Raw genomic sequence first — 13,209 nt, forward strand, 5'->3', positions numbered from 1 at the left:
TTTTTTGAGATCATAGTTCTCAAGACTCCTCTGTATCAGTGATTGTTAACCTGTGGGTCACAACCCCTTTGGGGATCACATATCAAACATTCTATATATCAGATATATATTATATACACTATAATTCATAATAGTAGCAAAACTGCAGTTATGAAGTAGCAACAAAATAATTTGATATTGCCTGGCTCTTGGGGTCCCGCTTGGGTTCTAATAATAAAGACAGGAAGACATCTGTAAGTATAAGGCTGTTTGCTGGGGAAGTCCCTCAGCCAGTCCATCAGAGTCCACCCTACTTCTGTCCACGTGGCTCTTCAACCTCCCTGCTCTCCCCCTGTTCAGCTTCTGTCTCTCCTGCCTGGTCTTCTGCCCCAGTTCCAGCTGCCATTTCATTATGCAAAAAGCCTCCCTCTTTACTCATTGAGTCTGAACCAATCAGTAGCAGGACAACACCTGACCCATGTCTCTGTTTCACCCCTTTGGCACTGAGGACAAGGTGACCTCGTCCATGGCAGTTTGCCATTTCTTTTTGGGCAGGTAAGGGAGCAACAAACATTTACTTATTCTGCTAGCCTGGCACCAGAGGCACAGCCATTAACAACAGAGAACAGACACAACCTCATAGCCAGTTGATACAGTACGTGTGGGTTATCCCAACAACTTTATGGTTGGTGTCACCACACATGAGGAACTGTGTTAAAGGGCCACAGCATTAGGAAGGTTGAGAAGCATTGTTCTATATCACCTTTAAGTTACCATATCTCTTCTCCAATATAACATTACTAAAGTAATGTTTAATTAACATCTAAAATAAATTAAAATACTTTAAAGCCAAAGGACATACCTTATCTATATTTTCTAGAACTTCTACTGTTGAAGGTTTTGCCTGTTTTAGAAACAGAAATAAGACCTGGTATTAAAAGTTGTTACTATAAACATTTTGTTAAAAACACATTTATGACATTAAAGACCATTTTAATTTTTAAGTAGGTTACTCAAGCTATATGTCTACCTGTTCATAACTATAATTGAAAAATTATAATTACCAAACTATGTAAGATTCTTAAAATAACTTTCTGAAACTTTTGACTTTGATAGCTCTACTTTTACCATTCTTAACATCAACAGAAGAGATTTTTATAGAGAGAAACATATTTTCACCCAAAGGGATTCATATACCAAAAGATTCACGAACTAAAGATAGTCTAATTCAGTAATGCTCAGGCTCTGTGCTAGTAGCACACTAACTGATTTCAGCATTGAAGCCCACACAGGGCTCTGGAGGTTAAAAAAAAAAAAGAAAAAAAAAGACTACCTTCATTGTGATTCCCAAAGTTCTAGAGGGGATTTTTTGTTTGTTTGTTTTTTGTTTGTTTGTTTGATTGACTGATTGTTTTAAATGATTATAGATATGTGCCTGCATGTATCTGTATACCATGCGCATCCCTCGTGCCAAAGAGGCCAGAAGAGAGCACTGGATCTCCTGAAACTGGAGTTATAGACAGTTGTGAGCCACCCACTAGGTGCTGGAAATTGAGCAAGGGTCCTCCAGAAGAATAATCAGTGCTCTATCCTCTGAACCATCTCTCCAGCTTTTGAAAAGTGAAAATTTTAAAAAGTATATAAGAATACTTTATAATAGTAGAGATTATTTGCCAAAGGTATTTCTATATAAGCCAGAATGGTTCAAATGATAATTGAGAAAGTATTTATATCAGTATTATATCCCTAGAAGCGTTGATATGTAAGTCAGATATAAGACTGAATCATGCAAAATTGCCATTTTTGTATGTCAAAGCAGAATATCAGCAACTTCATATAATTCAACCAAATAAGAAAACAAAAAAATAATAAATTAATTTGATTCTCAGTCTGTCATAATTTTTTGTTTTTGTTTTTGTTTTATTTTGTGCTTTGAGACAGGGTTTCTCTGTGTAACAGCCCTAGCTGTCCTGGAACTCATTCTGTAGACGAGGCTGACCTCACACTCACAGAGATTCACCTGTCTCTGTCTCTCAAGTGCTGGGACTAAAGGCATGAGCACCCACACCCGGATCTGTCAAAGATTTTTAAAGAGGAGTCACTTCATTCATCTGTGGAGTGAAAAAAGGAGATCCCATAGAAGTAGAAAGTAAAAAAAAAAAATCTAAGGAAACTAGAGGTAGAGAGTTAAAGAGTTGAAAGCTCTGGGGTCGAAGGATACAAAATATATAGAGTAAGCTCTACAGATGGTACAGCATTGTGACTTATAATGATAACTGTACTCTTTTTATGAGTTTATCTCATTTTAAAGTATGCATATACTTGTGTTTCTGTGTGTAGTTATATGAGTTCAAGTATCATGGAAAGCTAGAGGTGCCAGATCCATGAAACTGGAGTCCCAGGCAGTTGTGATGACCTGATATGGGCACTGCGAACTCATCTCCAGTCCTTTGCAAGAACAGGCACAGGTACTCTTTCTTGACCATTTAACCATCTCTCTAGCCCTGTATACTATATTCTTGAAAAAATGCTAACAGAGAGAATGTTTCTCACCACAAAAAATATAATTAGGAGTTAATGCATATGTTAATTAGCTATAGCTAAACAATGTAATGTATACTTTAAAACATCATATTGCATACAATAAATGTTATTTTACCTGTGGATTTTTTTAAAAGAGGAAGAAAGTCAATATAACACAAATCTAAAACATGGATCTAACAAGCCAAAACTAAATTATGTACCAAGTATTACTAGACTCTATAATATGATAAAGAATAAGGAAATTAGTTTGTCTTAGACTACACTATCTCTTCTTATATTAGAAGAGTATTTATCAATATAATTTATATTTTATACCTCTAAATTTGAGAAACTTTCTCTAAAGGCTTATCTAATAAAATCTGCATTTTTAATTTTGTTCAACCTATAACTCTTAAAGGCATATTTAGTGTGGTATCAGTAAATTTATGTGACATGCTAATAAAAAAAGCAAAACAAAACAAAAAAATTCCTTTAATACCAGCAAAGGCAAATTTCTGTGAGTTCAAGGCTACACAGTGAAACCCTGTCTCTAAAATAGATAGACAGACAGACAGACAGACAGACAGAAAGATTAGATAGATTATATAGTATACAAAAAACATTAAGTATGGTATAAAATTTTTAATTTCAACTACTTTTAGAATAAACTTGGAACTTGGGCAGTATGAGAAGAAAACTACTTGCATAAAATACATAAATAATAATAAATTACTAGACATATTAGATACCCATGAAATAAATAGAACTACAAAAATAATATCTAAAGAATTCTAATGAAATTAAATAAAATAAAATATATCATATCAAACTCATTAAAAAGTATATTCCAAAGGATAACTTTGTGATAATCTTTATAATACTTTTGTTAGATTTTTAAAAACTAGCAAGACAGAAATTTTTTTCTTACCCTCCATCGAGAAAATAATCCGCCCATCTTTTATTTATAGAAACTTGGCACTATAAGAAGAATCATGAGTTGTCCAAAAGAAGTCACAGCTAGAAACAAAGTAAAATATTTTAAATTATTAAGTTAAATACAGAGCACATTCTCTCTAAATTTTTTATGCTGCAATACTACATTAAAATACAGCAAATTATTTGTTGGCTTCCACTTATATGAATCCAGATAGTCATTGGTATATTCAAAGTGAGGAAATATTTAAAAGTAAAAATACAGTTGGAAATATTTTTTAATGACAAATCACTTTAGAAAGTATCACATACCTACAAATTTCCTGGGTTTTTTAATAGTTTCTCTATGTTGTTCTTGTTAAAAATAAATAAATAAATAAATAAATCATTCAATAATCTGAGCCTTAGTTCTTTTGTAAATTAAAGTGAACAATGTCAATAGTTTATCACAGGGCAGCCTTTTAGTGCAAACACCTTAAAGAAGAAAAAAAAATTTAGAGGACAAGAAAGCTAGGGATCTGCCCCACAGCACATAAAAAATAAGTGCTAAAATCCCTATATCTTCAGACTTCTGTTTCTGAATACTGCTGGTCAATACCCAATTAAGCATGTGTTACTAAACTTCTAAGACCCTCAAGTTGGGTGAATTTAAGTTCAGCTAGTTGTTTATTCGCTTTGTTTATCTATGATTCTCGAATGTTATATAAAGACTCAAAAATAGTAACATCATAAATCAATCTAAGAGATAATCATTTTATAATTTCTTATTCTTTTAAGTTGAAATGGTAATATTATACCCACATATTGATATGTTATCAGGCTACAAGTATATGATTATCAGTGTGAAACAATATTTATACACACATGCACACACACTTATTAATCCAACTAAAACAGAGAATTTGGTCTCAAGGGGTGATGGTTACAAGCTTGGAAGGATACACTTCTTTTAGAAACGGAAATAATGTAATCCAGTTGTGCATGAAACACTGTCAGATATCACAAGCCAGTTTCAAAATAGTGGGGTATATTTCCCATGTCTTAATTATAAATATAATCACAAAATAATTATCAACACCCAGTAAGAACTGCAATACTATTTATATGCCAGAATTATCTCAGGGCATACCTATTTTAAGAGTTTCTTTTTTTAGAAAAGTAACGAATGCCTAATTATAAAGTACTTTCATTTACAAAGTGATTCTTATGGCCAAAATTATTATCTGTTCTAAAACACTCTGAAGCATACTAACTTAATTCTATAAGCTACAATTAAGTTGCAAACTAAATATTAATCCAGTAATATATAACATATATACTCCTGCTCAGTATTTGAAACCCTAAAATGTAATTAAGAGGTATTCTGGAACTCTAATGAACAAAGGTATAAATTCTGAGTAAAGATTAAACAAATCTTAAAGTCTTAAGATTCTAAAAATAATTACCAAGAAAGATAGAAGTAAAGAAATTTAGAGGATCACTTAATTTGTATTTCTCTGTCATCACCCTACTATTTTGAAACTGGCTTATGATATCTGACAGTGTTTCATGTACAACTAGATTACATATTTCCATTTCTAAAAGAAATGTATCCTTCCATGCTTGTAACTATCACACCTTGAGCCAAATCCTCTGTTTGGGTTGGATTTTTTTGAAACAGGGTTTCAAAAAATATAGTCTAGCCTACCCTCAACTACCTTTCTGCCTTGGCCTCTGAGTACTGACTGGCATTACAAACTTGTACTATCATGCTCCACCTGGCTTAGACTGACTTTTACTTTTTGAAATTAATTATATCAGTTACACACTTGGCATGAGATCTCTAAGAAGCCCTAAAACAAATGATTCCCAAGAATTTTATCATTTAGATACTGTCCCCCTCCACTTCACAAATTAAGACCCTGAGGCTAAGCCCCAAAGATACTAGCTAGTGAAGCCAAACACACTATTTTAGTTTTGATTTTTTTCTAATGCAACCAATCATCCCAAACAGCATGAAATCAGAATAGAAGATACTTATATAGCATAGGCTGAAATATGACTACATAGGCTAGAATGTCAATATGGATATAGATAGCTGGGGATAGTGGTCAGAAGTAGAGCACTTGCCCAGTACATGTGGATCCCTGAGCTCAATCCTCAGCACCATAAAACAGAAAAATAAAAACAAGTTATATAAAATATGTAAAAGTACATCGAACCTTCTCAAATAGTTGGTAAGCAAAGCTACTAAAAAGGAAAATGAGTTGTAAACAAGAGGCAGTGTTTATGGCAATGTATCACATAGCCCAATCCATTTTTCTGATTAAATCTAAGTGCTTAAAATTGCATTAGAGAGAAGCTAAATGCCTTGCTAGATTCCTAGGATTCCAGTTAGAACTTTTTGATCAGCCTAAAATAGTCTTTACTGCATATTATCTTTTAAATGAATTATGCTCATAATTGATAATAAATACCTATTTTATGTCAGTTATTTATTTGGAGAATGTTTTGCTGTTAAAAAAAAAAAAAACATAATTTAGCCTCCAGGCTCCCTGAAGCAAGAAGTTGTGCTTTTAAATTTACCCTCTGAAATAGTAGTAATAATCATTAAATCCATGCTTTTATATTTATAAACATAGCAACAATTAATTCTTATTGCTTCAGAAATTTTTCTATCAAATTCTAGTATTATTAAAGCTGATTTACTATAATGCACATGATAGTATTTTTAACAGATGTGAAACACAGGAAGATTAGCTATTTTCTACAGTATTAAGTTTATTTCTCTATCACACCCACTGCTTCTGTCCTAACCATCACTTACTGTAAAACAAAGAGCAAAAAAATTAAACATCCCTGTTTCTCAATTTCCTCATTTGCAAAAGACAGTCAGTTAGAATCCTCTCAGATGTTGAAAGGCTTAACTATGTCCTAAACGACTTACCCTAGTGCCTGATAACATAGTCATTACTCATAATAAATTGTCTTTCTTGCTGTAGTTATTGCCATTTTCTAATCCACTTCTACTTTCTTGCCCAGTGACTCTTAGCATTTCTTTCTGAAGCATAAACCACTCACTTCCCTTTAAATGGACCTCAAACAGCTTGTCCCCATATGTGCAGTCTCTTTCCAACTCTGATATCACAATGGGATTTAGCATGTATGACCTTAAGGACTGAGTGCACCTACATGTGATTTTTTTTAAGATTTATTTTTATGTGTATGAGTATTCTGCCTGCATGTATATGTGTACCATGTGTGCCCAGGGAAGTCAGAAGTGGGTGTGGATACCAGAGAACTTGAGTTACAGATAGTTGTGACCCACCATATGGGTCATCTGAGTGCTTCGAACCTCTCCAGCTCTCTACCATACTATATGATGATTTCTAATGTTATTCACACTCAGACTTGAATGTTTTTCTTGAATTCATTTCAAATCACATTAAAACAATGGGATAAGGATTCAAAACATGACTCAGCCATTTACTAGCTATTATGATCTTACACTTAGAGAGTTCTTAAACTCTCTGAGCCTTGGCTAATAAAGCAGTTAAAATATTTACATTCCTTGGAATTGTATAAATTAAGTGAACTTATTGATCAGTATGCACAGTGTTTAGCACATAGTATTTAGTTAATTTTAGCCATTACTATTGCTATTACCAAAAAACACATGTAATATCCAATGAAGCATGTGCCTAACTTTTCATTAAATGAGCACATATTTTAATTATTTCATAATTTAAAATCTTTAAGTATAAAATAAGTTTGTGTTTTTACTGAAAATATTTGTCTCATTTACCCTAGCATGGAAATAAAGCAGAATATTTTTCAAGCACTTCCCATTACAATAAACTTGAAAGCCTTCATAGAAAACAACAAAAGAAATAGAGTTTTGTGGGTTTTACCTTAGATTCCAAACTTAAATATAAACGAGTCACCTTTAACAGCACCTCCACATTATACTAAACAATATGGGTTTAAATGTGATTTGTTCTTTTGTTTTGTTTTGTTTTTCGAGACAGGGTTTCTCTGTGTAGCCTTGGGTGTCCTGGAGCTCACTCAGTAGACCAGGCTGGACTTGAACTCAGAAATCCGCCTGCCTCTGCCTCCCAAGTGCTGGGATCAAAGGCATGCGCCACCACTGCCCAGCTATGATTTGTTCGAAATCGCTTTCAAGTGTCCAAATAGACAACTCTGAAATATCTTACACCAGGCTTATTACCCAAAAAATAAATGATAAGCACACCTCTAAAAGCACTTTTAATATGAGATGACCACCACAAAATAAATAAATAAATATAAAGTAAAACAGACTGACAGGGAGATTTCTATATGAACTCATGCCTTTGTTAGAGTCACCTGTCCATGCATTCTTCCAATATATAAACACCATAACATTTATTAACATCATTACTATGGTGACCCCAATAGATGTCAAGGAACTTTTTAAACTCTACTTTTAAATGGACCACTCTTGTTTAAGAATATGTATTCCAAATCAACTTTGTTCCCCTAAGAAGGCACTATGGAGACCTTTGGAGACGAGGTATAAGTCCTGCCTGCCAGCTTGAACATATGCCTGTAACTAAAACCACTCACATCCACCACACCTCTAGACAGTGTTGTCAACGCTAAGACCGAGGCCACAGAGACAAAAAACAATAGGCTCTAGGCACCACAAACCAGAAGCCAAAAAGGAAGAACAGAACACGGAAAACTCAGTGAGTTACAGGTGTTGCTTAAAACTGCACTCAGAAATAAATTAACCAATCCGAACTCTCCGTCCGCAAATATCTAAGAATTAAATCTACGGATGCCCCTTAGAGTAGCTTTTCCCAGGTCGCTCCTGACACCACGCATCTTCGTCCTACCCCTCCACCTCTCAGACTGGCCGGTGTCCCTTCCAATAAGTAGGGACAATGGTTGTAGAGCTGCTCCTCTAAGTCGCTCACAATCCACGCCCACACGCGGACGGAGCAGCATGACACTGACAGTTTCAGACCTTCCAGTCGTGCCAGCTCAGGTGGACGCGGAGGTGGTCGGATCACTTGGGGTGGATATTTCTGCTAGGGATGTGCTTTCAGGGACCTTCTGACACTTAACACAGGTGGGCCCAAGGGCTCGGGCTCTAAACAGCCACTGCACGGAATCCCTGAGAACCTACCCGGAGAGAACACCCGCCTTGGGGGAAGCCGAGCCGGGTCTCGTGCACTCGGGAGCCGCTCGGGCCGCTGTGCAGGGCGATCCACGAGAGAAGGCGGCAACAGCGTACGGAGGGCAGCCCCGCGGCACGTCCCCAGCCGCCACCAAGCTCTAGGCCACTTGGCAGGGGCGGAGGCACCCGGGCCGGCGCGCCGAGGAACCCGGCGACTGGTTCCCGCAGTCCGGAGCACCTCCGTCTACGCGGCCCTCCCTTCACCTTCCTACCTGAGGAAAGTGGGCGCCGCTCGGCCCCGGCGTCCACTCGGGGAAGCCTGGGTCGCCACCGCGTTGAGCCTCTGGAGCAAGCAGCAGCACCCACTGATAGAGCACTGGGCCCGGCCAATGCCTTCCCATCAAACCCCGCGCTCCCGCTGCCAGCCAATGGGCGCCGCAGCCGGCGCGCGCCGCTCCCCCCCATCACGTGATCCAGCCGGCCCAGCCGTTGGTGCCTCTGAGAGGCGGGTGTGGCCGGAGGATTTAGGCTGCCTGTCCCCCGCGGCTAGTGTAGGCTGTCCGTCCCGAGGCACAACAGGGTAGGGCTGTCCCAACCGATTCTTACTAGGAGTTGATTGTTATTCTTCCTCTGTGTCCTTTTCTCGTGAACAACTCCCACGCCCTAGTCTCGCCAGGAAAAGAAACTGATCCTGATTGCCCCAGACCTTCTGAGCAAGAGAGAAGAGTGGGGAGGACAAAGGGGAGGGACGTTGAAGGTCCAGACCTGTGTGTCTGGAAAAGAGCGGGTACCTGAGATCCCAGATCAGCTGTCATCCAGTAGGCAGCAAAAAAAGGTTTACATTGCATAGCTCAGAAGAGGCCAGTCCCAGCCAAGCAAGTGGAGACAGACACACATACATGCGTCATACATACATCGCCTGGCTATGCCCCATGAGGGCTTCAGGCTTGCTTCTCTTGCTCTTGGACGTCAAAAAGGGTCCTTTCGTGACTAGGCGCTTACCTCACCAGCATGAGAAGAACTTTAAACGTAAGGATGGTCTTTTCAAGCTATGAGTAGCAACAAAGGCTGAGCTTTCCATCTTTACACTCTTAACCTCAAGAACAACCTCCAAAAGCTCTAAATAACTGGGCCCGCGTAAAACCATAGTGCTGTACTTTCCTAAGATCTGAAAACGACCTAAAGAATGTTTTCCAGTCATCTGCAAGTATCAATAACAACACTTGAATGAGGAGGAGGGGAAGGAGAGCTCCATAGGCGTAACAAGAAGGGAGACTTCAACAAAGGCTTTTATGTTCTATCCCGTGTTCAATCATTTTTATAGGGTTTTCTACTTTATAGAAGAAAATGTTTCTGATTTTCAAAGCGCCATAGGCATAATATGCTGTGTTTACACTGACCACACCGACAGAGAAGACCTAGATACAGTATCTAGTTTGTAAAATAATCCCCTAAATTCTAAAATCTTCGCTTACAGCTTTGTAAACTTAAAAGAATAGGAGGAGAGAGCTAAACTTTAGTGTGCCGTGTATCGCCCCACCAATGTAGAAGAAAAACAGACATTTCACCAGTTTTTATTTGGAAAATTAACCATTTTGTTTCCCAGCCTTGGTAGTTTCTAAGAACATAAAACTTGCTCTGCTGTGTGCAGCTGCTTCTTGTCTCAGATCTTTCCTAAAGGGGACAGGAAAGATCATTTTTGACTCTTGCTAATGCTTTGTCCTAGGGTTTGTCATTGAGCTATCAAGGTCTGTCATAAAGGGAGTTTAAAAATAAAACAGGACAGAGAGAAGAGAGCTCGCTGAAGACAAAGATTCTAAAAAAATCTAATCCTGACAGAAAATTTTCTAGGGAAATTACATTAGAAAAAAAAATTTAGTCTAGCCCGGTTTGAAAGGGAAACAAAGTCTATAAATCATCTCTCAAATCTTTCAAAGTATCATTTTTCAAAGGAGGGAACATAAAGTAGAAAAATATGTATACTAGTAAAGCTAGCACTATACATTTGTCTTATAAATGGAGAAGTAAGACCTCCACTGGGGATCTGGGTAAGTGGTAGTATGCTTAGCTAGTGTACACAAGGCCCAGGGTTCAGTCCTCAGTACCATGGAAGAAATGAAGAAGGAAGTGAAAAGGAAGAGTTTAGCAAGGGGCAATGCAGGATAGACGAATAGAACTAAACATGGGATATATTGCTAAACTACAGACTACAGGATGATTTGAGTATTTATGGACAAGGCCCTTTGTTAAGTACTAAGAAAACATACAATAGCTGTAATAAAGCATCCAACAGGAGTGGGAAGAAAACCACAAGTTAAATAAGTGTTGTATGTCCACAGTGTTAGAAAGGATCACAGCAGCCAGGGATTGCTGGGAAAGCCAGTGGAGCAGCTGCTCTAACAAGTCCAGATCTCAAGGATGGCTCCCTACCAAGCCTAAACTGTGACAGGCCTGCATCTAAAGAAGTGAAGTCCAGCAAATACTCTGAGAGAGGAACCAAACTGTACAAGCTGATAGAATTTTATGTGGCTTAACTTAGGAAGGGGGAGATTCAATTTTCTTAGGTGTTATGAAAAATTACAGGAGGGGAATATATCAATCTAGCTAGAAGTGTTAGAGTAAGCTTTCTTAAGGAAGTCACACTCAAATTAGATCCAAAAGATAAGAAACACAACCTTGGAGAAACACGAGGAATGTCCTATGTAAAGGCCTTTTGTTAGAAGCAGGCATTGCATGCCTAAGAGACTAAAAGGAGGCCATTGTGACTACACAGGGAGACAGTGATACAACGTGAAACTGGGCACCACACTAAAAGATCAGTTTTGGCCTTGTTTTTAAAAAAAAAACAAAACTTAATCCTTTTCTTAAGAAAATGGGAGTTTGATAAGATCAGAACAAAGTCATTCCACACTTGTGTGGCGTGGCCAACATTGGACCAATTGGGATACACAAGTGATAGGTGAAGTCAGACATAGTTTAATTGAAATGAGAGTGAGGAAATGGAAATATGTAGGGCAAATGGAACAAATTAGGAAGTAAAGTGAGAAACCTTGGTGACAGACTCAGATCAAAGTTTAAGTAAAGAGAAATTAAAAATAACTGGAGATTTCTGGTGGGCCCACTGCTAATGCCATCATTGAGATTTAGGGAGCACTGAAAAAGAGCCAGGGCTAGAGGAAGACAGTGATTTGACTTGAAGAAAGAGTTTAGGATGTTTTTATGACTTCAAAGGAAGTGTAAACACTTGGATTTATGGGTCTGAAGCACCAAAACATCTGAGCTAGACAAAAGTGTGTTACTTTATAACCTGCCCTTATCTGCAGGCTAGGCACTTTCTTTCAAATGAAGCCATCCTTATTCTAAGTCAGATATTTTGTCTTTACATTTAGAACAGAAAATTAAAAGTGGAAGTCACCATAGCAGTGTCCAGGTTTCCCCATGAATTGCCAAGGACCCTTGTTAAAAGTCCAAATTCTCAGTCTTCCCTTAGAAATACTTGTCTGATAGGGAACCTGAAGCTTCGATTTTTAATAAGTAGCACTATTGATTCTTTTTATTACTAAGTTTGCTCAAGCAGTGGTCCTCTGGTGCCAAAGACTAACTGCATGGGAAGTTAGGTATTTCACCAAGGTGCTACTAAAAGACAGACCCTTCTCACTGGGAGCGAACTACTGCAGCTGGCTGCACTAAGAAGCTCAAAGGCGCATTTTCAAGATTCCTTGCCTCATGCTGTCCTGTCAGGGCTCTTCCTTTTCTCTCTTCTATTATTTTTTTTCCTATTATGGCTTCATGGTTTGTGTTTTTATGGCATTCCTGATTGTGCCAACGAGTGGATTGCTGTGTCTATATCTGCTTCTGTGCCTTTTCCTGGGTCTTTCCTGCTGGTTTTTTGTTTTGTTTTGTTTTTGTCATACTCTAATGTATTTGCTTTGTTTTATCATATGTTACCTCTTAGATGCTTGTATTAATGATTTGTCTTTATTTGATGTGTGTTTTGTCTACATATATATATGTGAGGGTGTCAGATCCCTTGGAACTGGAGTTACAGACAATTGTGAGCTGCCATCTGGATGCTGGGAATTGAACCTGAGTCCCCTAGAAGTGTAGCCAATGCTTTGGACCACTGAGCCATCTCTTCAGGCCCCACAAGTTTGTATTCTAATGGGAGACAAGAGGAGGGAGGTAGCTCCAGATGAGATGAGAAGTAGGGAGATTCTGGGAGGAAGGGAAATTGTGATCAATATGTACTGTATAGAAAATCTATTTTTTAATAAAAGGAAAAACAGTTATTGAGATTCTGGGAATGTGGCTTGTTGGTCAATCACTTGTCTAGTATTACTAGGACCTAGGTTGCATTTATTATATGTTAAAAGAAGTAAGTAAATAGAGAAATAAAATATAATTAAGTTACAGCCATTTCTCCTTTTTTGGATTCTTACGCTTTTGTGGGTTTTTTTTTTCTTGATTTGTTTTGCATTGTTGAAGATACTAAGCCTCAAATAGGATAATATGCAATATATCTCTGAATTATATTACCAATTCCTATACATTTTCTCCATAAAATTGAAGAAACTTTTTTTGGTTTTGGTTTTGTTTTTTTTTTTTTAAATGGCTATTCTGTTTTGTCAGTGTTT

At 37.6% G+C, this 13,209-nt stretch overlaps 1 protein-coding gene across 8 annotated transcripts in view; it reads right to left on the reverse strand.

The window, feature by feature from the left end:
* Lnpk (lunapark, ER junction formation factor) overlaps positions 1-9,541 on the reverse strand; it is an 80,148-nt gene extending 70,607 nt beyond the window's left edge. For 2 of the 8 annotated variants that reach the window (XM_031370647.1, XM_031370654.1), the window contains exons 1-3: positions 8,848-9,002; positions 3,431-3,519; positions 842-883 (exon numbers count right to left, since the gene is read on the reverse strand). In XM_031370647.1, the coding sequence (XP_031226507.1) occupies positions 842-883; positions 3,431-3,457 (69 nt within the window). In that variant the 5' untranslated portion in view covers positions 3,458-3,519; positions 8,848-9,002. Of the gene's footprint in view, positions 1-841; positions 884-3,430; positions 3,520-6,361; positions 6,581-8,422; positions 8,535-8,584; positions 8,768-8,847; positions 9,003-9,181; positions 9,261-9,340 lie in introns of those variants that run through there. The other 6 variants (XM_031370648.1, XM_031370650.1, XM_031370653.1 and 3 more) reach the window with 6 other exon arrangements.
* Positions 9,542-13,209: the final 3,668 nt, after the last annotated feature.

Source organism: Mastomys coucha, unplaced genomic scaffold, assembly GCF_008632895.1.
Source record: "Mastomys coucha isolate ucsf_1 unplaced genomic scaffold, UCSF_Mcou_1 pScaffold15, whole genome shotgun sequence".
NCBI lineage: Eukaryota > Metazoa > Chordata > Mammalia > Rodentia > Muridae > Mastomys > Mastomys coucha.